Consider the following 26,857-nt stretch of genomic DNA (forward strand, 5'->3'; position numbering starts at 1 on the left):
GCTTGCTTTTTTGCCATGGATTAAAAGGTGAATGGGTGGATGGATGAAAGGAGTCCTTATAATTAAACACTACGAGTTAGGATGATTTGCAGTCAAACAAATGTAAAATCCAATATCTACCTCATTAGATTCAAGAGTTTCCACTGTCACTGTAGGATAGCCTGACAATAGAATAAATCTGGGGAAATGAGAGAAGAGGAAATAAGAGGTAATTACTGGACTTTTGAACCCACAGTAATATTGTTTAGCAATAAAGCTTGACCCTCCCTGTCTACACTTAAACCCAACACCAGCATTTTCCTGTGGCTGAACATGACATTAGCAGTGGCCGAAATACACAATTACATTTATCTACATGTCAGTGGACATATCCTGGTGGTTCTAAAAACTTTTTAATATTTTATATACTTTTTATATTAAAACTGAGTCAAATAACTCCTGTAAAGTGAAAGTGTCATTCATAGTGTAGAACCAATTATTAACACCAAACTTTACGTTACTTTCATAGCCATTTTTAGTATTGCTTTTTAGCTTTGCTGCCTGCATAACATTTTCGTGAGTTTGCAGACCAAACAAAAGCTACAAATCACGTGAATATCTAACTTTTATTTGTCAGGTAGGCTGAAACCAATAGTATGCTTTGTGTCTGCTGGATGTGTAAATCATGGATGTATAACTGGATACAGGAAGAGCGCTGGGCTTTGAAGCAAGTTTGACATAGCAACCAAACTGTGTAATTATAATGTCAGGTGGTGCACACTGGCCCAAAATGACTTTTTCCCATAGACTTACATTGTGAAAGACACATCTGTAAATCTCTGGATAATTTTTTTTGAGCATCACAACCCCCGCAAAATGACTTGTCTCACTGTCAGAATTTGATCCATTCAGTTCGATCACATTTCAAAAGCCTAGAAGAGCCGCACGATTGAATTGTTTTATCCCCATTCACATTAGCCGGAGGGCTAAACCAGAAGTAGCCGACTTGGCCGGCGAAAGTCACTAGTGCACTTGCTCTATGGGCCCCACAAATGCAGAGGAAATGCAGAAGAAGTTGAACTTTTTTGGCTTCATGCGCTACTGAGCAACTTTCATAGGAATGAACGGGGCGCCGCCTCTGACATTATATCCAGTTCCCTTTATACATCCATGGTGTAAGTGGACACTTGTTTGCTAACATGTTGAGCTGATAGCTTCTCAAGGTTGTGTTTGTTGTGCCCCCTAGTGGTCAAAAATTGCTAAATGCAGCTTTAAGATTATGGTCCTGGTTGCTTAGGCCACACCTGTGGTTACTGGTGGCATGGCAAGTGTATTTTAACAATTTTAACAAAGAGTTACATCTGAATTTACTAGTTGACTACAGGGGGGCATCAAACACGCCTTCAATAGCTACTCCTGTATCTGTTTACAGCGCAACCAAGCAACAATAGGCTGAAAGAGGTATTTCAGTAAAAGAGACTAAAGAAGACCATCAACACTGTCATTTAACAGAGTCATACTGAACTCATGATCCAGTGATGTCTTACATATGATGTAAAGTATATCTTAATTGCATTGGTTTTTGTGTCCAACCTAGCGTCCAGTATGTGAATCTTTTGTTTTCTGTGAATCCTTTGTGTGTTGGTTTACAATTTGAATTCTACATGGGCAAGGCAGACATTGACATCATTGTATAAACAGGTAATTAAAAAGTGCTAATATATTCAATGGCTATTGCTCAGAAAGTACCAGCCATAAATACTGGAATCAGAATTGGGACTGAATATAGTAAAAATCTTAAGCATTATAACTTTAAAGATGGTGATAAATAAATATTGGCTCATATTCACATCTGAGCTGTAGCTGGATTAACCCACTTGGGAGCCCTGGGGCAAAAATGGGCCTCACCACCACAATCTTTCTGTGTATTGTGTATTTACAGTGTCTTATCATCTTCACCTAATTAAATGAAAAAGATTTATGAATTGTACAGTGTGAGTATAATATAAACTCAGATAATTAAGGTATTAAAACATTTTTTTTGACAAAGGGCTCTTCTATGTAACAGGGTCTCAAGACTAATGCAGGTCTCAGTCAAAGGACCTTGTCATTTCAATTTGAAGGTCTTGGGCCTCGTGACAGTTGCCTGGTTTGCCCAGTTGGATATCCAGCCTTGTTTTTTTTCCAACCCACATTCCACGAAGACTCACCCTACTCTGCCTCTGATTGGCTAGTACTTGTTGCCTTCGTTGGTTAGGTTGGTTAGGTTAGGGGTGGTTAGGGTTAGGGTAAGAATATCATGGTCAGAGCCAATTAGAGTCAGAGTAGCTGTGGGTCTTCACAGAATGCAGGTGGGAAAAAAATAACGCAGATATCCACTATTGGCAATATATCATATTGACTACATTGTAGCCTGCATTAGTAGCTATGTTTGGAAAATCATAAACAGTGCCCCCTGTTGGCTAAGGGTTCATTTAATCAGTGTTGGCCTTCTGATCATTTTTGCATACTTGTTTTTTAAAACTGCATTCTTTGATTTTTTATTTATTTATTTATTTTGGCTACCTAGAGGCAGCAGACACAAGCTGTTAACACAACAGCTTACAAAGTTGATATGGCAAACAACTGTCTTACATATCCAGTAGAAAAGGAGCAACATAAGATTTATTTGGAGTCATGTTTCTGGCCAAATGTAGGTCCTAAATTCACAATCCTTTCAACTCTATTTTTGGTCTCCACACTAGCTGTTGAGGTATCTCGAGTTAGTTCTCTGTTCTTTGTTCCTAGTTCCTCCTGTCTGTGCTCATTGAAAATATCTGATTGTGAGAGATGGGCCTACAAGCAGGATTTGTGACATCACAACTAGTTTGAAAGCCAATCCTGGTCCAGTATGCAATGTACAAACTTGTAGCCTCCAGTGCACAAACACTGAGAATGGACTTTCAGAAGTTCAACTTCTGAAATGAAAAATATTTACATATTCATAGATCCTAGACTTTTTTAATGAGGGAGAAGGAGTAGATGCATTTTACAGGATTTTAACAAGATAATCAAACTTTTTTGGTGGAAAACACATATCAGTCTTTTGAATCGTCATTGCAACAACTAATAATTACCAAGGAAAGTTTTATGAAGTTTGGTCTAATTTTCTGATGTATATAAAGGAAGGAACCTAAGAGGAAGTTAATATTCCTACAATTTGTTTTTTGGGGGGTTGTTGTTGTTGTTGTTGTTGTTGTTGTTGTTATTTATTTTTTAAGGAAAATGTGCTACCCCACTTATTGAGACACGGTGCCCCCTTTTTTATCTTTCATTTGTCTCTACAATTTACTGATTGTTTTTAACTGTACTTGTAGCTAATTCTGTTTGTTCTGTTACTTATTTTTCATTGATTTACTGAAACAACTGGTCTTGTGTTTCATTATGTTTGTATATACTGAAAAAGTTAATAAAAATTTAAGTTACAAAAAACCCCATATAAGACACAAATTGTTATCCAAATTAGAGTATTTTATATATGTCACTGAGTGACGGCAGCATAATGTGCATTGAATGGATGTTCATATTTTGTTTTGGGGTTTCAAATTAAACTTGTGTTTGTATATACTGTGTTTTGGTGATTTTAACATGTTGTATAGTTGTGGTCAACTTTTTTTTTATCTATTGCATGATGCATGTAGAATGAACATTGTATGTTTGGGACTTGACACACCTGCACCTCATTGTGCTGCAAAGTTTAAGAAAAAAAATGTCCACAACAATGCAATATATTAAAAGCACACATTAGATGATTAAAAAAAACACAAAAACACAATATATACACACACATGACCAATAAAAAAAACACCAAAACAAAATATGAACACCCATTCAATGTACATTATGCTGCTGTCACTCAGTGACATATGCATCTTAAAACATGTCTGGAGGGGATCTTTAAACTTTTTTGTAATAAATATACATAAATGCTGCAAACAGGGTGTAAAGCAGTGTTGTGTTATCTATGTATTGAATCAATCAGGTGAAATTAAAGTGGAGATGTGGGGTTTCGCAGTCTCAGGGGAGGGACTGCTCCGCTGTCTACTGACGCAGGCGGTGACAGCAATACGGAGCCAGGGGGACGCTACTGCGCATGTCCGCGTCTGAGACACTCACACATACACACATACACACACACAGGGAGAGAAAGAGAGAGCTCACCAGGAAAAAAGTGGCAAAGACAAAGGACTGAACAGCCTTTTGGGAAGGAGTAGAGAGCATATTAACGTTTTAAAACCGGTTTATGACAGTCCAGCTGTAACACCACCGGCTGGAAGCGGCTGGGTAAGTGGTCGTTGAGAGAAAACGAAGTTATAAGTCGTAAAGGAGGCGTTGTGGTTGTGTTTGCTGGAGACACGGGAGTCACGTAGAGTAGCCAGAAGACTTAACGACAGATCTCTGTTACTATCATGGATTAATAGCATCTGTACATGTATGTTTTTGAGTATAACAACGGATATCCGTCTCTAATAAGAGCGTAAACCTTCCAGTGTGTGTGTCTTGATTTGTACGGGGCTGTTGTCATATTTTGCTAGCTAACAGAACAGCTTCCTCTATCCAGTCCAAGCTGCTGGAAATGTTTACCTTCTTCTTATTTTGGTGTCTGCTGACCAAGCAGAGATTGTAGCAGCTTATAATGTTATCTCAGCCATCTACCAACTGTAAGTAGTGACTCAAGAACAAAACTAACATTGCTATAAAGTGCTGTTTAAGGTGTTTGGCTGCTGATCAGATTGAGAAAGCAGTTTTAAAAATGTCACTAACTTGTGATGGGCATTTGTAATGTGACATTTTTTTGTGCCTTTAAATGATAAATTAGAAAAATAAGTTAATAAAGGGAAACTTCTTTTCTTCTTTCTTCCAGCAGTTTTCTTCTAGACATTCTTCTCCGCTCAGCATCAAATCCCCGTCACATCTGTTCCAGTGGAAGTGAGGCTTCATGGTCAGCAGCCTGCTGATGGAAAGAACTGCACAGCTATAGGCTTTGGTGGAGTGGATGGAAAGAGCTGTCAACACACACACAAACGCACAGAGGATGGAGGAAGTGGAAACACACACAGAGCCACAGCAGTTTGACTGACAACGCTGACGACTGCGGCGTTGTTGGGGGAGTGATCTTTAATTTGGGATTGTCTCCGTTTGCGAGTTTGACCAGAAATCCCCTCTGGAGTTCCACTGTTTGCCCCCGCACCCTCCCTCCTGTTGAGCTGTCCTCACATCTATTCTTTAGAGGAAGCAGGTGTTTGCTGTGTTAAAACAGCCACAGGTCTCATTTACCTTGCAACGCCCGCCTCCCCCCCTCGAAACACACAAGCTCCTCTCTTCCAAGCGGCTGAGAGGTTGCCATGGCAATCATTGTCATGATGCCGATGTAGCGTCCTGAAGGTGGTAGTTGTGGAGGTAGTGGTGGAGCTGGAGGAGGTGGTGGCGGCGGTGGCGGTGGTGGTGGTGGTGAACGCCCAGGAATGGGAAGCGCTCCGTATCCAGCTGGTGAGTGGAAGGGGAAGGGGAGAGGTGGCCTGCAGGAGCTGGGCTGCATGCCCTGGAAGGTCAGCAAGCAGAAAGGAGGAGGAGGAGGAGGAGGAGGAGGAGGGGAGGTGGTGGGAGCAGAGGAGCGAAGGTGCAAGGATCCCAGGGACTCTCAGCAGCAGCAGCAGCAGCAGCAGCAGCAGGATCTCTCATCCTCCTCTTCCTCCCTCACCCCCCCAGCACCTGCCCAGCCCTCTCTAACACCTCCAGCTATTTATCATGAGAAGCAGCGGAGGGAGCTTTGCGCCCTGCACGCGCTCAATAACGTCTTCCAGGATGGGACAGCCTTCAGCAGGGACACCTTGCAGGAGATCTACCAGAGGTGAGTGAGTTTGTTTATGAAGCTGTACCAATATTTAGCCCGTGTGCATAATATGTTGTGGATAAATCTGTCAAGTCTCTCTTGTCAACCCGTTGCAGGCTTTCTCCCAGCACTCTGGTGACACCTCACAAGAAGAGCATGCTGGGAAATGGGAACTATGATGTAAATGTCATCATGGCAGCCCTGCAGACCCGAGGGTTTGAGGCAGTTTGGTGGGATAAAAGAAGGTATGTCGCTGAAAACTGCCACTGTCTGATGGCTTAATTCTTGCTCTACAAAAATCTAAGGCAGTGATTTTATTTATTTTTAGATTTTTTTTTTCCACCCAATTGCTGATGGTGTTGCTGCGGTATATCTCATGACTGCTGGCCTAGTTGTTTCCCTAAATGGTCACTATGAGGGTCAGGCAGACGGAGCCTGAAAGAGAGAAAAACAATTTGTCTTCATCCCTGGTGCTTTGTTTCTTTTGTTACTTTCTCATCTTTCAGGAATATACAAGGTGACAGGAACATTTCAAATAACCACTGCTAGCTCTGATATCTGCAGTATAGGAGCATCCACTGAAACTGTAAAATGCAAATATAAGGTAAACGTTGTAAAGAGGCTCCCTATGTCCTCCTCTGCAACTCCGTCATCTAATTAGCTGGGTCTTCAATAATCTCTTTGATTAGTCAGCACTTCCATTAGCAGACCAACTCTCAGAGACAGTTTTATCAGCATTCCTACTTCCCACATTATCAGTCTTACATGACTGTTGACATGAACAACGACCGCTGACTTGCTTTTATCAGTCAAATGTTAATGTTATCAGAAAAGCCATATTCCTGTTTCTCTGTCTTTGGCCCAAACAGGAACAAAATCACAGCTGCTCTTTATCTGGTGACAAATGCAACAATACTACTCTCTGCTTCTGATTGGTTCATCACAGTAGGAATAGAACCTATAGCCAGTTCATGAAAGCTTTTACGTTTTTGCTGATGTAAATATTCAGTGGTGATATGTTTTAAGTTTCAAACCAGATATAAAAAAACAATTTACAGACTACTCCTTAAACCTCACAGTACAAATAATAAGCCACCTTCGTGCGATGTGCTGAAGATTTCCTACAAACGTGTCAGGGGAAAAGATGAAAGACGTTTGTTGCTTGGTAATGTAGCTGCAACCTTTGTCTGATTTTAATCACTCTACTTGTTGGTGCATTCAGGTACTTTTTGGAGACTGTTGACATATTCACAACATTAGTGTTTGCCTATTATACCATACAATTATAATGTAAATTTGACAAAGCTCACAGAACTACACGTGAATTAAGAAAGAGACAGATCATTGATTCTGCAACATATTGTGAAACGCTGTGTTCCAGTATATTTTTGTTATACTGGGAACAATACTGAAAGTGAAACATCTTGACACTGAAACACAGATGTGTCAATCTTTTATTGCCACAGACATTTCAATACTGAAACTTTTCTGATTTGTTGTGGTTTGGCCTTTTGTGAGATTGTGGTTGTTTGGCATTTGATGGATGGAAAGTTTGAACACTGAAATGAATGGTTGGAATGTATATGACTAATTTAAAACATGTAGTGTGCTTTAGAAAATGGTCAACAGTAATGTTAGGCTTACAGAATTTGTCGGTAATGGGTAAAAGAATTTCCACCAGCATTACACATAGACCGTATTTACTACTATAATAAATTGCAGTATGATACAGCTATCTTGTCGACCATTTCTCTATAATGTTTTCTCACGGTCTCGGAAATCTGCCTTATCTAGTTGTTGATCCTCTTGTCTCTCTGCTTCAACACAAAAGGGAAGTTTACAAAAAACAAATGTTGCCTTTGTTCCTCCAGGGACGTAGGAAGCATCGAGCTGTCCAACGTGACGGGCTTCATTCTGAACGTGCCGTCCAATCTACGCTGGGGGCCTCTGCGGCTGCCGCTCAAACGCCAGCACTGGATAGGAGTCAGAGAGGTGGGAGGAGTCTACTACAACTTGGACTCCAAGCTGCGTAGCCCTCAACCTATCGGCAATCCGGATGAGCTCAGGTGAGAGTGATGGGATGTGTGCTCACTATGACAGCGATGATCAAAAACTCAGAATTATTGTTTTGTTGTTGGAGAGCGTTTTAAGGGTTGGGATGATAGTGCCATAGATGTACTCGATGTATCCAGCACATGCATAACATGTGTTAAAGGAATACACCAGCCAGTGTTTTGGTCTCTTTTAGTATGCAATCAATAACCTCTGATACTTAATTAACACACAGTAAAAGCCTTGAAATGGTTTACAGCTGGAAGGCTTTCTACTGTGAAGCAGCTGCAGGAAGTGTTGAGTTTTTCTTTAAAATTTGCTAAATTTACCAGTATACTCCATCAGACTTGCTTGTCAGATGGTACCTCCACAACTTTGCGACTTTGGAGTTGGGGGGCTGTACCCGACAATCTCCATAATTTTCGGAAAACACTTGCGTTTACACCAGAGTGCAAGCCTATGAACGCCCCGTAGGAGAGACTGTCTGAACATGTGTGCCGTTATCCCCATATGAAGGCTAGATTTTCACCCTGCCATCGTGTGGTCGGTCAGAAACGGTTAAAAACACTTTTGCCTTCTGACGTGGTCGAACAACATGTCGTACAAACTAGCTCTTTACTAGCAAACCCAGACACTGCAGTGCAAATCATCACAACTTTTTTAACATAGAAGAATAGAAAAGTGGGTCAGAAAAATGTATAGCTCCAATCTGATAGATAAAAGTCAGAACAGGAATGTTTGAGGAAAACAAAGCTGAAGTGACGCCAAGTGCTACTGAACATAGCTTGTCATTCTCTTGATTTGCCTGCATGACCACATGCAGACGGTTGACAAATGAAAGGAAAATCCGGTAAAGGCCTGAATGCTTGACCCCCTACAGTGAGGGGATCTGCTGGCTCTGTTATGCTTTGTGGGGTATTTTGCTGGCATGGTTTGGATCCACTTGTCCCCTTAGACGGAAGGGTCACTGCAAATCAATACAAAGTTGTTCTGAGTCATCAACTTTATCCTATGATGAAACATTTCTATCCTGATGGGAGTGGTCTCTTCCAGGATGACAATACCCCCATCCATAGGGCACAAGGGGTCACTGAATTGTTTGTTGAGTATGAAAATGATGTGAATCATATGCTATGGCCTTCACAGTCACCAGATCTCAACCCAATTGAACAACTATGGGAGATTTTGGACTGACGTGTTAGACAGCACTTTCCACCACCATCATCAAAACACCAAATGAGGGAATATCTTTTTGAAGAATGATGTTCATCTCTCCAGAAGAGTTCCAGAGACTTGTAGAATCAATACCAAGGCTTAGGAACACTGGTAACTGCGAAGGCCATAACATATGATTCACATCATTTTCATGCTCATCAAACCATTCAGTGATCCCTTGTGCCCTATGGATGGGGGTATTGTCATCCTGGAAGAGACCACTCCCATCAGGATAGAAATGTTTCATCACAGGATAAAGGTGATGACTCAGAACAACTTTGTATTGATGTGCAGTGACCCTTCCCTCTAAGGGGACAAGTTGACCCAATCCATGCCAGCAAAACGCCCCTCACAGCATAACAGAGCCACCAGATCCCCTCACTGTAGGGGTCAAGCATTCAGACCTGTGCCGGTTTTTCCTTTCATTTGTCACCCGTCTGTGTTCAGCAAGTCAGTTCACCATGACGATGAACACTGCTCAGTTGAAGCCAAGGACCACCATCATTTGCTTGTGAGCAGAGCTATGATTTTCCATTTTTATTGTTTGGTATCGCCCTACTGTGTGGATGTAATGAAAACAAAAGTGAGCATGGTATGTCATAAGCCCAGGGGTTTCCGAACATGTAGGTCAGGACCCCAAAGGGGGTCGCAAGATGAATCTAAGGGGTGAGATGATTGCTATGATAGGAAATAAGAAAATCTAAATTCTTTTATTTTATGTTTATTTTTTTCAGGCTTTTCTCTCATCTTTGCTTTTTTCCTGTGAAAAACTGTAGTGTTGCAATATTGTTCCAGTGGAAAAAGGACAGTGGTGTGTTTATTATGGCATGAGCAATCTAGCAGGAACACATGGATTGTTTTAGTGTCTATATTTTAACAGCCATTGTTGCCAAAAATGTTAACCCCTAAAAATGTGTTGTCTTAAAGCTGCACTAATTAATATTTTTAAATCCACAATAGATCAAATGACTATGTATGATGTGAAAAGGGTCACTCATGGTGACAGTGACGAACCCACAGGGAATTATAAGTTTATTCTGCAGTTCCCCTCAGCTCTACGGAGCATTTTAACATCTTTAAGCTCACCATTTTGGTTTTCGGGCTCGTAAAGTGCTGCTCTCATGCTTTCAGGAAAAAAAGCTCTGATAAATGCAATGTATGGTACCTGCCCAGCAACAAACCACAGATAAGATAGACAAAGTAGGTGACTAGCTGGTGAATGTAGCAGTTAAAGAGCCAGACATTTCCTTCAGTCTTTGGTGGATACAAAAACAGAGCTAAAAGGAGAATGAAAATTGATTTACAGTTGTCAGGTGGATAGAAACATGACTCCAAATGAATGCTTATGTTGCTCCGTGTCTGCAGGATGTGTAACTAGGCAACTGTTAACAAACACATTCACCATAACAACTTTAAAGGTAATAATTTTAGTCATTTAAAGTCATTTGTGTGCTTAAAATTGGTTGCACTGCCCCCAAGTGGTCAAAAAATGAATTAGTGCAGCTTTAAAGCAGGTTCTCTCTTTGAGATTGGGTATTGTCTGGTTTAGCGTTTTTCTTCAGATCAACACAAACAAATTGCTCACCTTTCTTTTCAATATCATAACTATCGCTGTCTTGTTTGCTGTTGATTTCCCAAACCAGGAAGTTTCTCCGCCAGCAGCTGCGAGGGAAGAACTGTGAACTCCTGTTGGTCGTCTCAGAGGAAGTGGAGGCACACCAAACATGGCGGTCTGATGGCTAAGAATGAACCAGCCAATATCAACTCCAACTAGCCCAATGGGCCAATCAGAGAATAAACATGAGAAGAAGCGGAGTCGTGCACAGCCAATCACTTGGATGCACACTTGCATATGTAATTTTTTCCCCCTTTTTTGGGTTTTGTTTACACGGCCATTGCTGGACACTTATCTGACAAGATGCAAAGCAATGAAGGAAGCAAACACTTTACAGGGAGAATCAAAGAATCACAGTCCTTTACTCACAACACAGTTAAGACTTATAAGAAGTTATTATTAAGTTTCTGCTCTTCTTGTGTTTTTATATATTGACTATTTTTCAATGTCAGTTTTGATCTGTTTTATTTTTTTTTTTCCTTTTTACTGTTCAAGTCTCCAAAGTTATGGGAGCACAGGCTGTATGGAAAATGCTGTGTTTATCTGTGTGTGTCTCCTTCAGTGATCCTCTCTGCTTCAGGCATGATGTTCACTGATGTGTCTTCGTGTTTCTGTCTCTCCTTTCATGTCGTGAATCCCCCCCGTCCCCGTCCTACACTTTCACCAAAGCGTGCCCTTCCTCGCCTCAGTGTGACTCCATCTCACTCCTCTTCTCTGTCGCTTTTTCATATCACAGGTCAAAATCAGCGATTTTATCACATATGCCAACTTTCTATGTCATCCAGTTCCCTGACACCACTGGCACAGATTGAGCCCATACTGTACAGTCTGTGCTGACACAACAGTTTTATATGGCAACAAAGCAATGCAACACCCAAGCCAAGCACTCCCTCTAGTGGATGTTTGTCTTAGTTTCCTTCCAAGGAAGAAGTAACAGCAGCATTCATTTCATTTTTTTTAACTGTTCACATTCAAATGGTTACTATAAAGTAATGAAGTCTGCTCGTCATCAAGGAGATGATGCAATATGAGATAAAACCTTTTGTCTTAATTATTGATAAAAATCAAACTTATCAAAATCTGTCCCAAAATATAAAATTAGATAAATTGGCCATGTTTTGTATTTCTATGTGACAGTTACATGAAGCAGTCAGCAAAACAATCTCAGCGTAAGGTCCACGTACTCACTTGTTCTGGAGTTTTTGACTGTGTCACATGGTCTTCATCAACAGACTGAGTTTACTCTGTTTCCATGGAACTGTAGATATTCAAACTTTCCTGTAGAGCTGACACGATCAGTCGATTTATCGATTAGTTGATCAACAGACAATTAATCAGCAACAATCTCGATCATCTATTAATCGTTCAAGTAATTTTGTAAAACTCTTTCCAGCTTCTTATATGTGAATAATTGCTGGTTTTATGAGTCATTTATGATAGTAAACTAAATATTTTTGGGTTTTGGGCTATTAAATGTCCAAAACCTGTTCAATAAAAACAGTTAAATATGTAAACTTGGGGATATTGTGACAGTTTCTTGACATTTTATGGACCAAACTTAATTGATTAATCATGAAAATAAACAGCAGGTGAATCTATTATGAAAGATGCTTTGCAGTATCTTCATCATCTACGGTTCCATGGCAACTGAGCAGTCTGCTGATGAGGACCGTGTGATACAGTCAAAAGCTCCAGAAAAACCAAGTAAATGGACTATGAGTTTTGTTTTGCCAATACTGAATGTGAGGTGAGTTATTGTTACAGATCATATCAATAGAAAGAAATATTATTTTTATTTGTCCATATCACCCAGTCCTGCTTAATTAGAACCACAAAAACTTTTTGCCGCAGTGGTAAAATGTCACCACACAGACAGGTGACAAAACAAGGTTACACCACAAGGGGTGACACTTTTTTTTTTTTTTTTGGCTCCATACCACAGCAGTCCTCTGTAGCACAGGAGCTCAGCTGATGCCAGGCTCCTCATCCTCCTCTTAAATGTCTTTTGTCAAACCTGCCAAACACAGTTCTGAGAGGATGTCCCAGATCGTCCCACTGAGTCTTACACAGTCAGCAGTGGTCTCTAACGTGCAAAGGTTTCAGTCTGAGGAGGGGGTTTGATGATCAGTCGTGTGAAGGGAAGTTTGAGAAAGAAAGTGTAGGAGGTGCCTGAGGAGTAAATCACATAGAAAAAGAAAATGTGATTTTGTGTGCAGACTGGAAAGAGAAGAGAAAGTTGACTAGCGAGCACACGTCCAGCTAGACGTGCGGTAGTGGTTGATTATTGTGAAAATGAGCCTTACGAGAGATTCACTGTTGCTTTGAGATCTATCAGCTTAAAAAGAAACTGTTTATACTATTATACATGTATTGTCTTCTAATGACAGTACTGGCCTTAACTTGTTTACATAAAAAAAATGAATGTTCTGAAAGTTTAAGACGGGCTGTGCAGTTTGACACCGTTTCAGGAGATTTATTCCAAAGCATCAATTTATTGTAAATTTAGAGGAGAATAAGCTTATAGGTTATACAGAGCAATCAATCTCTAATGATGTTTTCACTTTTGCAGCCAAGGACTTTATGTTATGTACGATTGTTTGAAATGATTTTATAAAGACAAAGATCACGTGTTTTTCAACGGTGCATGTCTTTTCCAGCCCGGTCTGTAGACCTTTAATGTCATATTATATCCAAGTGAACCTGCATCCAGACATCAGAGAGGCTGTCACTGATTTGCTGAGATTTGTATCCAATCACATCACGACTAGCGTCTCACAACTTCATTCAATATTTGCTTTTTTTTGCCATGACAATCCATTCAGCCTTTCTTGAGTAAGGAATCCTGATTGTCACTGTATTTTCTTTTTTATTATTATTATTTTTTGCATAGAAATAAAATGCTTATAATGGCACTTTATGTATAAGCTACAGTGTGGGTGTGTTAAATGGGTCTTTATTTGCTCTGCGAGGCTGATGTGTTATGCACATGAAGCAGAAATTCCCTGTTCTCAGCCTGGATGGGGAGGTTCTGGTCAATGGTGGAAAGAAACTAAGGATATTTACTCAAGTACTGCACTTAAGTACCATTTTGAGGTGCTTGTATTTCCATTTTATGCTACTTTAGTCTCCTACTTCACTACATTTCAGAGGGGATATTGTACTTTTCACTCCTCTACATTTATGCGAGAGCTGCAGTTACTAGTTCATTTTCAGATTTAAGAATTTACATTGAAAACATATGAAAAGATTATAAAGTACTATGCATTGTTAAAGATTAAATCAAGGATTTACATCATTTTTGGCTGGTGACCCCTTACGAGAAAACAAAACAATGTCTGGTCATGTTTCAGATGTCTGAGTTGTTAGCACTTCCATCAAAGAGTGATCTCCCCTCTAAACTTCTCAGATGGTTTCATTTAAATCAGTGTTTAAGGTCCAAAGAAGTCAAATCAGATAAAAGTCCAAAAATGAATACAAATTTGTGAAGCAGAACTTTGTTTTTCTTCTGTCCTACCCCATTAATGACCAACCAGATTTATCTTGTGACCCTATAGAGAGGGTCCGACCCCTACTGTAAGTTAGAAACCACTCAGCTACACCACAAACTACACAGTAGTTAAAACTATCTCAACCTAAACCTGCTGTAAAATGCTACTTTTTATTTGATGCATCATTATTATCAATCTAATAATGTCATATATATACAATAATATATCAATCACAGGGGCTATTATGCATACTTTTGCTACTTCAAAGTCCCCATCCACCCAAAAATGTGTTGTGCTTCTTGTTCCTTCACTGAGCGTCATTGTGCAGAGTGACGTACGTTTTTGACAATAGAAGATTGTTTTCATGTTTATCTGCTGAATGGGGAAAGTGTCTGAGTTTAAAACATGTACGTACAAACAGGATTTGAGACATCACAACTATTTTTATAGCCAATTATGGTCCAATATTCAGTTTACACAAGTGTGGTGTGGAAACCTTCAGTTTCAATTATTCAAAACAGTCTTTTTATATGTTTTAAAACATGTGTAGAGGAGATCTTTAAGTACATTTTGCTAATAAGACTTTCCACTTTTGAATGTCAGACTTTAACTTGAACCTTTTTACATTGAAGTACTGCAACTTTTACTTACAGATCCCCTCCAGACACGTTTTAAGATGTATATAAAATACTCCACCTTGAATAATAATGTGTCTGATAAGTTTTTTTCCACAAAAAAGTTAAATTATATGATTATAATCCCTAAAATTACATCAACCCCTTCCTCATTAAACATCCAGAATCTATGAATATGCAAATATATTTCATTGCAGAAGTTGAACTGCTGGACACAAGATGTCTCCTAATTCACTGTAAAGTCTTTTCTCAGTGTTTGTGCGCTAGAGGCTTCAACTTTCCACATCACACTTGTGTAAATTGAATACTGGACCAGAATCGGCTCCAAACTAGTTGTGATGTCACAAATCCTGCTTGTAAGCCCATCCCTTCAAATCAGATTTTCAATGATCACAGAGAAACTTTCCACTTCCAGCAGATGAATGTGAAAACAGCTTCTAGTGTCAAACTCTGCACATACATCATCCTGCACAGTGAAGAAAAACACATTTTTGAGTGTAAGGAGACTTTAAAATAATAATTTGAGTACCTCTTCCAGCACTGGTTTTGGTATCATCCACACCATGGATGTATTATATATACATCCATGATCCACGCATTGACTGATGAGGATGATGAAGCACCCGGTAGCGCGCGCGCGCGCAACAAGGGAGCGCGCTTTTTGGGCACGGGGCCGCGCGAAGCGGTGTGCAGATGTGTCGCAGATTTTGTAAAGTCACTGGACGCACAGAAAGACTCAGCACAAGGAAGTCTCTCCTGATAAATGGGCCTCAAACTGTGAGGAAAACAAGCGGCTGAAGGGGAGAAACGCGGAGCAGAGGACGGAGCCGAGGGACCGCTGTCATAAGCAGTTAACGTTAGCTTAGTTTGTGGAGCAGAAAGACGCTACTTTAACGGACGGCGGCGTGCGCAGAGATGGAGCTGTCCGCGATTGGAGAGCAAGTGTTTGCTGTAGAAGCAATCGTCAAGAAAAGAGTTAGAAAGGTAACGTTTTGACATTTATCACCCCCCCCCCTCCGAAAAAAATGTGTCAGTCCATTTTGCTACGGGACGTTGTCAGCGTTTGAAGGAGACAGTTTAACGCATTATTATTTTAGAGGAGATGACGCTACTTTGGATGCTAATGAAAGCTTGAGAGATTAAATGAACAGAATTGCGCGACTAATCTGGTTATTTAATTGCCGGCTGTAAAAAAAAACAAAAACAAAAAAAAGCCAAGAGGGGGGGGGTAAGCCAGAGGAGGATGTGTCTTTTAAGGTAACGTGGAGTGTGTTGTCATTGCACTACAGCTCACCATGTCAGGTGTTTGGCTAAAGAGGCTGGAGGAGGGACATGTTATCAACCAAATACCTTCGTTTTTGGGCCTGTTCGCTCGCTAATTGGGTTACAGTCTAAGTTACCATATGGTGTTGACAAATGCAGGTGCGTAGCTACAAAACATGGCTTCCCCAGAGCTAGAGGGGCCCCTGAACCCCCCCTCTCCGTTTTACAATAGTTTCCCCACCACTGTTGCTACTGTGACAAATGTCTCCCTGAACAATTCAACACTGATAAACTCTTTAAATGTACAGGAGTGGAGAAAATAATTTAAACACTTTGAGGAAAAGGAACTCTAACTCTGTAGTAGTTATAAGCACAGATATAAAGCTTATTAACACTTTAACATGTGAGTTTGTATGAGACAGTAGATATCTGAGAGCTATATATAGCTAGTAGCAGCTAATCTTCATCTGTAAAGGCAATAGTCTCTCATATGTTATGTCTGCAGCTGCAAGTAACAGTTGATGTGATTATTAATTAAGCTGTTAAACTTTTTTTTTTTTGGTTAATCAATTAGGAGTGTTGTCTAAAATGCCCATCATAGAGCCAAAAGTAACTTCTTTAAATTGCTTGTTTTGTCTGATTGACAGTCCAAACTCCTCCAAACTCTTTAAAATAATATGAAATAGAGAAAACTTTTATATATTGTTATAACTTCACATTTAAAAGGCTTCAAGCAGCACATGTGTTCCTTGGTTAATGAATTAAATGGTTAATAAATCATCACAGTTGCTGCCTACTGTATTATTGTTTGATGTTTACTTTGTGTCAACTTGTCTAGACCCTGTGTAACTTGTTTGATGTCAAGCTTAAAGTTGGGCTACATAGAGTATAAAGTGAAAGTTTAGTAGACACAGAATATACATAGCCCAATTTTAGACTAACTGCTTCAGCATAGATGTGATGTTGAAACCACAGATATACAGGAACTCTAACTTTGAAGTGGGTTAGGTCATAAGCACAGATACAAACATATTACTGGGTGATACCCTGTTATCGCTGTTAGAGGAGGATTGCTGTACTTATACTGCATTTATAGACAGATATCAAGAAGGAGGTTTTTGTGGTATCAGTAGTATGTTGAGTTAACCTCTCATCCAGATTCTTAATCGCCATGAAGCCAATATTTGCACATAATATTTACATAGTTTACAGGTAAAATTAATTATATAATCAATGCTGCAAGTTATAGAAAATATGGATCCTTCTTAAATGTTATATGTCCTATGTCTCATTCAGTATACAGTACATTCATGTCCTCTGTACTGTATACGGATGAGTAACCGGATGAAGTCGGGAAAAGTGATGACTTCACCCGCTGAGAATACCTTTGAGAGTGTGGAAGTTAACGGTGGATGATGTCACCGAGGATGACTAACTCTGAGTGGCTTTGCTGTTACATAGAAGACATATATTACATTTTACAATATCTGTTAATTATAGATATGGCTCGATGGCATGGCAACATCCTACAAGTACACTAAACTGTATTCAGCGTTAAGTGCATCAGAATAATTATGCAGCTTATATATGTATTATAACATACATTTGTTATTCTTGAAATTTTGTTGGAAACTTTGAGTGTAATCAGGGCTAAACAGGAAACAGGTAAGCATGTCATCTCCCACATATGATGCGGGCACCCTTGGGCCAATCATTAACAAGATGCTTCACCCCTGCAAGTTTCATTGAAATATTAATCAATGTTGAGGCAATTACAGCCTTTCAGAGTTTGACATTATGACCATAACGACCCTAATCAGACTGAAATCTAACCTGTGGTCTCTGAGATAACATATTGTATCTTATAGTTGTTTACATTGATTGTAGAACATTCATCAGTCCAATCAGGACTGACTATTTAAAAGTGGAACACTAGAAAAAACAAATTCCTTCAATTTTTTATGAAAATCAGGTGTATAGCATCTGCAATAATGCATCATCCAAGTCTTCAGATGGCATTAGGAAGGCTGTGAAAAGCTACAGTGTATACTGTGATGTTATTTCTGACATGAGCTTCTTGACTAAAGCTGCTCTAAATCTTCACAGGGGAATGTGGAGTACCTGTTGAAGTGGAAAGGATGGCCTCCAAAGTGAGTATGTAAACTTGATCAGAAGTATGGATGGATAACATGAAATATTCACACTGACACGTACAACAGATTATACATATGCACATAAAAGCACCATGACCATATGTAAATCAACTCGAAATCAGAAATATATGCTCTTTAACAATAATAATACAGCATAACATGTCTACAGAATGCTGTCAGATGACTGATCAGAAAATGAATTTATTAACAGCTCCAGAAGATACTGAAAAGTGTGATTTCATTTTTTTAAAAATGATTTCACAATATGTTTTTTTTTTTAAAAAAAAGAAACAACTTTCTTTCACATTTTGTGATTAAAAAGTAATGATTGGTAGGTGATATTATCCACTCTGACTGTTTGCTCCACACATAGTTATTGTTTGAGTAGAGGATGAAGCCATTGTTTGAGCCCCTTTTTCAGCCAACACATAGTGATTAACTAGAAGAGCACGCTCAGTAGAGTGCAGGTCTCCGCCAGGTCTGTACAATGAAGATGGCAGCGAAGATAACAAAAACAGAGATTTATTCATCTCGTCTTGTGTCTGACTTTAGTGGATCATAACATATCAGGTATGGAATTAATCTGCAGATACTCCGGTTCAAGATGAGATCAAACTTTTCTATGGATGTCAGTTTTTGAGCCACGACAAAGGCCAAAATGTGGCCAGCAACAGACTAGGTAAGCCTTGTTTTTAGCCTAGCCGATTGCTGGAAATGCCTTTTGCTATGTCGTAACACATGTTGTAAAATGATGAGGACTGCTGAAAAGAGGAAAGTCTCTAAGCTTTATGATAGGCTCATAAGGAATCTTATCAATATTTATATGAATTCACAAGTAGCTCTCAAGGTACTGAGATTTGGCACCGATTGATCTAACGGGGCAACAAGGATTGATTGGTTGTTCCCAGCAGAAACAAGATTCTAAATTGAAGCAGTTGTTGATCCCTTGCAGCCTCTACCAGCCAGTTAAGAGGAGCGAGGAGTCAGCAGTCAATGGAGGTATAAAATAGGTTTTTCAAAAATTGTGAATCACTGCAACCACAAGAGATCCTTGAACACACAGTCATAAATATGCACAAAAATATTAGACTGATGAGTCCAATAGTATGTGAGATTAGCTGCAGACAGATACGCTCACGGACACACACATACACAGACACACACAACCAAATGTGTGATCCCCTCCAGGCTTACGCCTGGCGGAGATAATAAGAATCTTTTTTAATGGAAAATATCAAAGGATGCCACATTAATGGACAGACTGATTTAATTAGCTGACTGAATGCATTAACAAATGAATGAAGGCATTAAAAGGAAAACAAAGTCTTTTATATACTTTTTTTTTGTAATCTGTCACAGGTACAGCACATGGGAACCCGAGGAACACATTCTGGACCAGCGTTTAGTGCAGGCCTACGAAGAGAAGTAAGGTTCCACTCAACAGCTAATACTTGTAAGATGGAAAGCCCAGAAGGTTTGACACATTGTGGAGCAGGAATGTGCAGACTAAAGCGGTTTTCTTACATTTTATGAATCATAAAGGAGATGGAAGATGAATCAGCAGACCAAGACCCAGAAACAAGACCTCTGTGCTACTTTTAGTTTTAAAAGATGCAATCAAATTCAATTTGACATAACAGAGTTTAATGTTTAAATCTTATGTCCTGTGAAAGATTGATGTAATGTAAACACATTTAGACACAAGAAACGTGTAACATGTTATGTTATATGTATGTTATGTAACTGGGCCTGAAGTCAGTACTTACAGTCCTGTTAACAGTTTGCTTGGCTTTCCTAGAGAGCAGAGAGACAGAGCTCTGGGTCACAGGAGGAAAGGATCCAAAGCCAAAAGACTCTTACTGCAGGTAAAGTTTGGAGTTCAATACAAAAAGTTTAAGACAGTTTTTTTAACAGACTTCACAGTGGTTCATACTTTAGTGTTCAGCTCTCTCTCTGTTTTCCTTTCCTTGTTGGATACTGTCCAGTGATTGTGCTTGCAGTTTCTCAACCTTATGTAGTTTTCTGTTTGTAAGCCACCACCTCTCAATTCTCCTTTGTGACCAGTTTGAACTTTTTTGTACAATTATCCAAATACTTCTAAAAAAATGATTTAATTCTGCTGTGCATGTTTTTCTTTTTGATCCTGATGCAGAATACGCTCTACACCATGGACCTCCGCAGCGCTCACAAGACTCCAGAGCAGCCTCCGCCTCGCCTGCGTCTCTCCCTGACGCGCTCCCTGGACCCCGAGGACGAGGATCAACCATACAGTCCCTGCAAGCACGCGCCACGACCGCAACTGGCACATCATAAAAGCAAACAAAGGAGGTCGCAGTTCAGGTTCTTCAACTCAAACCCCCCAAGTCCTACACAAGAGGACTGGAAAAGTGGGGGAGAGGAAGAGGAAGAGGAGGAGGAGGACGAGGAGGAGGAGGAGGAAGAGGAGGAGGAGGAGGAGGAGGAGGAGGAGGACAATGTAGAAGATGAGGAGGATATGGAAGAGGAGAGGGAGGAGGCTGAGGAGGAGACAGCAGAGAAGAGCAGAGGCATTCTTGATGGTAAGTGTGTCAGTCGGTCAGCCAGTGGACTCTAATCACCATCATGACCCAGTTTACTTGAGTCTGTGTGAACCTCTTAGTAGGCACTGACAGGCTCTCTTCACTGGGCATGCAACCAAAAAACATTAAACTTCCTTCATCCTGAGCTGACTGATGAGAAGATTATCAAGAGGATGAATCCTAATACTTGTGGTGATCCCCTGACTTTACCTCTAGCGAGACTATTAAGTTGACATTTGTGGTTCACGGTGAAAAGTTGAAAACTACAGGATTGCTGTGAAATTTGCAACAGACATTAAAGGACCCAAGAGGATGAAATCAAATATCTTTGGCAATCCCCTGACTTCTCATCTAGTGCGATTATCAGCTCAAAATTTCAACGTGTCTAGTATTTTGGTTCAAGACCAAATTCCTGCAAGATGAGTTCTCGTCGGCCTCAGCTGAACATTATACCTGCTAAACATCAATACGCCATTATTGTTAGCGAAGCGCATGTTAGCATGCTGATGTTAGCATTTAGCTCAAAGCTGCACAGCCTCACAGACATTTCTAATCATTTTTATTCAATAATTCAGCCCTGCCTGTCTTCTTAGAAACACTAATAGCTGTCTGTTCACGCTGCCAAATGTGTCCTATCTGCCTTTGTGAGTTTACAACATCTATCAGAGCAGAGATAATCTGTCCAGGTCAGTCCAGGGAGGTTAACTCAATAACAGTACACGTGATAGGCTTGATGCAATCACTGTCTGACTGCAACTCTACCCTTTTCTCCTTCTGTCTCTCCCCGCCTCATTCAGGACAGAAGAGGACAGACGAGTGGAGCTCCGCTGTCGGACCGGACGAGGTCACCGCAGCAGAGAAGCCGGACATGGACTGGAGACCCGTCATCGGTCCGGGAGAGGTGACGGTCACAGACGTCACCATCAACTCCCTCACAGTGACTTTCCGAGAGTCGCGAGTGGCCAAAGGCTTCTTCAGAGACTGGGGGCTGGAGGTCTGAATGAGGGTGAAGTGGACGTGGGTTGGAGGCAGGGAGGGTTGGAGGCGCCGGCTTTTCAGTGTGTGAGTTGTGGTTGAGGGTCAGCGTTGGTGTTTCATTCCCTCTCTGCAACCTCTCACTCTGCTCTTCCACCTGCCAAATACTTCCAGTCTGGTCAGTGGTTCGTTTACATGCACAGAGTCACCTGGATATAAACTCAACTTATTTAGGTTGAGCTGCTTGCGTGTATCTTTGATTGGTTGGGACTTGAATTGATTGTGGTTTCTATGAGAACCACAGAAATGAAAAAAAACATACACAACTCTAATAAACCCAAACATTTTCTCCACAGAGAGAAAGTTGGCCGATTCGAACAGAGATCCAACAGAAACATCTGGTGAAGAAGTAAAACTGTGTATCATTATACTAAATATTAGAATTTAACTTATATTTTGGGTTTTTGGCTCTAGAACAAAAGATGTGACCCCAGTCACATGGCTGATTGTGACTGAGGTGCAATCCCTGGCGCTGGAAGACCAAATGTGTGCAGGCTCTAGCCAGTTTTAGGTAGATTTGGAGCTGCACACTTTGGCTGAGAATCAGTTCAGTTAGCAGGACTTAGGCCAGCTGTGGGCCAGTGGCAGCCCAATGAATCTTCCTTTGTCAAACAGTTGAAAATATGTATACAGTAAGTAGAGGGAATGACTGGTAATTCCCTTAAAAAGGGTACGAGTCATCATCATCATATCACACTTATCTAAGTAATCTCTGAATTTTTGGTACTGGTTAAAATGTGCAGACATGGTAAATGTTTTTTTGGCATGGGTCTTTTCCACATTAAAGGTGCCCTGGGGAGTTTCTTCTAAACAAACACAGTTATGTTAACATTCAATGTCTCTCACCAAAAAGCTTTGTAAGAACCCTACAAACGGGTTGAATACACTTCACTCCTGCCATTTTTTTTTGACTAAATTGAACCCAACACTGTTCACATCCCAGTCTTCTTTTTCCTCACCATTTGCTTACACATTGCTACTTGGCATGGCACATTTCTGCCACCTGTTGATCAGTGGAATAGTGCGAAACTGGTGGCAGTACTGTGTAGCACATCAAGCACATGCTTGTGTGCATGAGTCCTCGTGCATCTCCACAGGATACAAAAAAAACAGGGACACACTCATAAAAACATTGCTCCACAGCGCTACTAGTGGTCAAAAACTCCATGGGGTACCTTTAAAGCAGTTAACAGAATGAGCCTCATGTATTAACATTTACTTTTCTTACAAGTTTGCCACGCCAGATTCAACAGACACTCACATTTGTAAATTTCATGCAAAACCTTATTAAATAGCCGTGGTGAAAGAAGTACTTATATTCTTTATTGAAGCAAAAGTAGCAATACCAAAATTTAAAAATACTCCATTACAAGTAGTCCTACACTTAAAATGTAACAGTAATATTATCAGCAAAATGCTCTTAAGTATTAAATGTAAAAGTACTCATTACGCAGAACACCCCCCCTTTCAGAGGTTTATGGTACTAGATATATTATTGGACTATTATTATTGATACATTGAAATGTAAGCAGTATTTTAATGTTGCAGCTGGTTGAACCATTTTAATCTACTTTATACAGTGTTGAGCATTTTTATCTATTACACTACATCATATTTCATAAGATGATGTGTTTTGTATCAAACATTTTAATCTGTAAAGTAACTAAAAACTACAATTTCCCCTCAGAATAATGGGAATACTCAAGTAAAGCGCATGTACGTCAAAAAGTATAGTTTTTTAGTAGTAGTAGTTACTTTCCACCACTGTTCAATAGTAACTACAGTCGTCAGATTAATGCTCATGTGTTACACTATACAGCAGCACAAAATTGAAATGGAAATTCTCATGAGTATATAACGCCTACAGAGTAAAGACATTTATATTCAATCATGTAAAATGAAGTAACCTGAATAATCATGTGAAGAAGAAGAAGAGTCCTCTGTGCATGTAAACGAAGCCACTGTTTTCCACATCTCTCTTCCACACTACTAAGCTTACCGTTCAATACTGGACTCAAACACACAGTAATATTGTACATACTTCAAACTACAGTGAGGTGGGCATAGCTGTCAGTCCCACACTAACATGCAGTGCTGTACCCGTAAACACATAGACTGTTACTACCTGTACAACACGTGGCTTAGTCCTGTATGCGTTTCAAAATCCTCTGACGATTTGAGATGATTTGATCCGCCTGCATGCCTTTCTCCTCCAGTACAGTTATATCAATGCAAAGACGTGCATACTTCTCTGTCCACCCGGCTCTTCAACAACTCAAAACACCACACGAGCGACAAGTGAATCTTGTACCAAAATCAGAAACTAGACGAGGCTTGATGACAGAATGTATTATGGAATTGCACTGTATTTACATCAAATCGGTTTGTATTTCCATCAGGAGCCTTTTGAGTTTGACCGTTAGGGTTTTAAATGCAGGTATCAATGCTGAGATTTCACTCTGAAGTTGTTAATACCTGATAGTTTGTGCAGATATTCTTCTAATTAGGTCATTTCCATGTCCAGAAGTGACGTGATGAGATTTCAGTGTTTACCCCTGAATTTAATTCTTGTGAAGGTTGATATAGACAATAATCAGACAATAAAAATGCCCACTGAAATCCAGGCTAACAGGTTTAGTTTAGTTATTTTGATATATTTTATCAAACATGCCATATACATTTATTCAATCATTACCTGTAAGGAATTACTCACAACTCCACTTATAGACAACATACGACGGCGGGATGCATGGAGATATTGCATCATATTAATGGGTAACAAAAAAACAAAAACAGAAAACAGAACTACTGCTCTAAGTCTTGGATGTCGGAAATTCCCAAAGGCACTTAAATGCACCAACAAAGAGAGCTCTCCAAACAATCTCCTCATGGCATTGCATTATCATTCGATTATGTAACGGACTAAAAAAGTAAATGCAAGTGAATGTTCACTGCAGTGTCAAAGTTTCGAGTTAATACAGCATGAAAATCAAGGTGTCAGTAGATTATATAGTATGTTGAAATACTTAAAACTGCCTTAAGGATAAGAAAGTATATGCAAGTGAAAACACTTCAATAATTGCTAAATTAATAATAATAATTACTTCACCAAGAACACAGGACAATAAAAAAAATATGTAAATTGAAGGTGAAATGTTTACCCACAACTTAACAGGCTAATTTCATGTAAGTGCTGTCAGGGGTAAACACTGAAATCATTTAAAAGCGAAAAGGCCAACTCTGAACCCAGTATGTCGGTCTAACCCTGCTGGCTTCCTGCCCATTGGACACAGGAGCTGATGTGATGTGTCATGTCTGTGGAATCTCCCACAGCAGCGTCCCATTGGTCAAAAAGTTGTTTATCCCACAGTGAGGATGATGGGCGAGCGTCTCGTGATCCCAAAACTGTCTGTGTGTGACAATGAAGCTGCAGGGAATGGAAGTGCCTGATGTTGCATAATTTTGTTGTTTTGTCTGTGGAGCTTTTAGGGCTCATGTTGCTCTCTATCCTACACACACACACACACACACACACACACACACATCATTACTGTCCCAGCTTATTTGGTTTCTGTATGAATGCAGGATCCTCCTCTGATGTTATTAAGACTTGAAATATGAGGAGACACTAAAGCGGAGGAAGCAGGAGGGACAGTAAGGAGAACACGTATTTTTAGTCGTTATTTTTCTACATTGACCTGAATGTATATTTATTCTTTAAAGGAGATACCTGTGTGTTTGTCACGCTGAACAGAATCGTTTTTATACAGTTTGTGATAACCGATGCCATATCTAAGTGTACTGACCTGTCAAAAAACAAGCACCTGGATTTTTGACGTCGCCTAATGTGGTCGCTTGTGCTGCTTTTGTCCACCACCAAGCGAAGAACCTTGCACTTTATTGTGATGTAAACCTGCACATTACCCGCTCCTGTCTACAGAAGTGTCATTGTGTATAGAATATTTCTATGGTAATATTAAAATAAATGTTGCTCATGTTTAATATCATTTTTATCTGACTTTATCTTGCTTGTTCATGTTAATGGAGGTGTTTTCAGTTACTAATGGATGCAGCTGTGTTCAGAGATTATTACAGATTTACGAGGTGTCGACATCAGTTTAACACTAATGAGTGAACTTTTTAAAAAGTTCAACTGAAATGTAAGAAACTTAATGACTGAAACTGAGTAATTGTGACCTGAGAAATCACACGCAAAATAAGTTTCACCTAAAGCCTTTAAATCCTTTTAGGGACTGTATGAAAATTATTAGGCAGGAAGGTCAGAAAAGGAGGGGGGACGTTTTTTGTTTTTTTTTAAGGGAAGGTAGTCTGACTCTTTTGGGAGAGCTTTTAGTCACCCCAAATTTATATTTCAGCCATCGCTTGTGAGATTCTTTTATCTTTAAAAAAGGATCAAATGATGACTTTAATGTGCATCATGGGTCATAATGATGCATTTTGCCATTATATAGACAACGATCTTATTACTGTCTAATATTTCCCAGCACAGTCAACTAACTAATAGCGCCAATATTTAATTTGTGTGACACATTAGGACATGTGGATCTTTATCAGTATTGGTGATTAAATGTTATCTCTACCGAGGCGTTTCCTCTCTCACTTCACTTGGCTAGTCTGCAATCATAACAAAGTTTTAAAAAAAAGTTAATGACTCATTAAGTTGGCCTATGGTATAAATGGTATAAAAAGTTTAGCCTTGTATTTATCTAAAACAGTGTCTGTAATATTCCTAATTTTATGTTTGCCATAGATTTGGACATGTATAATTCCACTTCAAATGTCAAGTATTATTCCATTATACTAGTTCTAAGTACAGTATGCAACCTTGAATTCTATATGCTTTGCCTCTTTAAGTTAATGGTGAGACAAATTTTGACAACTCAGTACTATGTAAGATATTAAAAGGGGGTGTTGCAGGTTTTTATTCCCAAAGTTAAGGGGAGGGCCCAAAAAATATATTAATAATGACGA

The 26,857-nt window shown here is 39.7% G+C and overlaps 2 protein-coding genes across 3 annotated transcripts; both read left to right on the top strand.

Annotated features, from left to right (window-relative positions):
- The first annotated feature begins 4,108 nt into the window (after nt 1–4,108).
- Nucleotides 4,109–13,663, top strand: josd1 (Josephin domain containing 1). 2 transcript variants are annotated; one of them, XM_044338394.1, is made up of 5 exons: nt 4,109–4,302; nt 4,883–5,869; nt 5,968–6,096; nt 7,723–7,917; nt 10,762–13,663. In XM_044338394.1, the coding sequence occupies exons 2-5, from the start codon at nt 5,484–5,486 to the stop codon at nt 10,859–10,861; spliced, it is 810 nt and encodes a 269-aa protein (XP_044194329.1). In that variant the 5' UTR covers nt 4,109–4,302; nt 4,883–5,483; the 3' UTR covers nt 10,862–13,663. The 2 variants fall into 2 exon arrangements, with proteins under 2 accessions (XP_044194329.1, XP_044194330.1); XM_044338395.1 differs by having other exon boundaries at nt 4,886–5,869.
- A 1,767-nt stretch (nt 13,664–15,430) lies between these two features.
- On the top strand, nt 15,431–26,653 carry cbx7b (chromobox homolog 7b). Its single transcript, XM_044338535.1, has 6 exons — nt 15,431–15,840; nt 18,226–18,269; nt 19,632–19,697; nt 20,071–20,137; nt 20,425–20,830; nt 21,628–26,653. The coding sequence occupies exons 1-6, from the start codon at nt 15,772–15,774 to the stop codon at nt 21,828–21,830; spliced, it is 855 nt and encodes a 284-aa protein (XP_044194470.1). The 5' UTR covers nt 15,431–15,771; the 3' UTR covers nt 21,831–26,653.
- The last annotated feature ends 204 nt before the right edge of the window (nt 26,654–26,857 follow it).

Source organism: Thunnus albacares, chromosome 20, assembly GCF_914725855.1.
Source record: "Thunnus albacares chromosome 20, fThuAlb1.1, whole genome shotgun sequence".
Lineage (NCBI taxonomy): Eukaryota > Metazoa > Chordata > Actinopteri > Scombriformes > Scombridae > Thunnus > Thunnus albacares.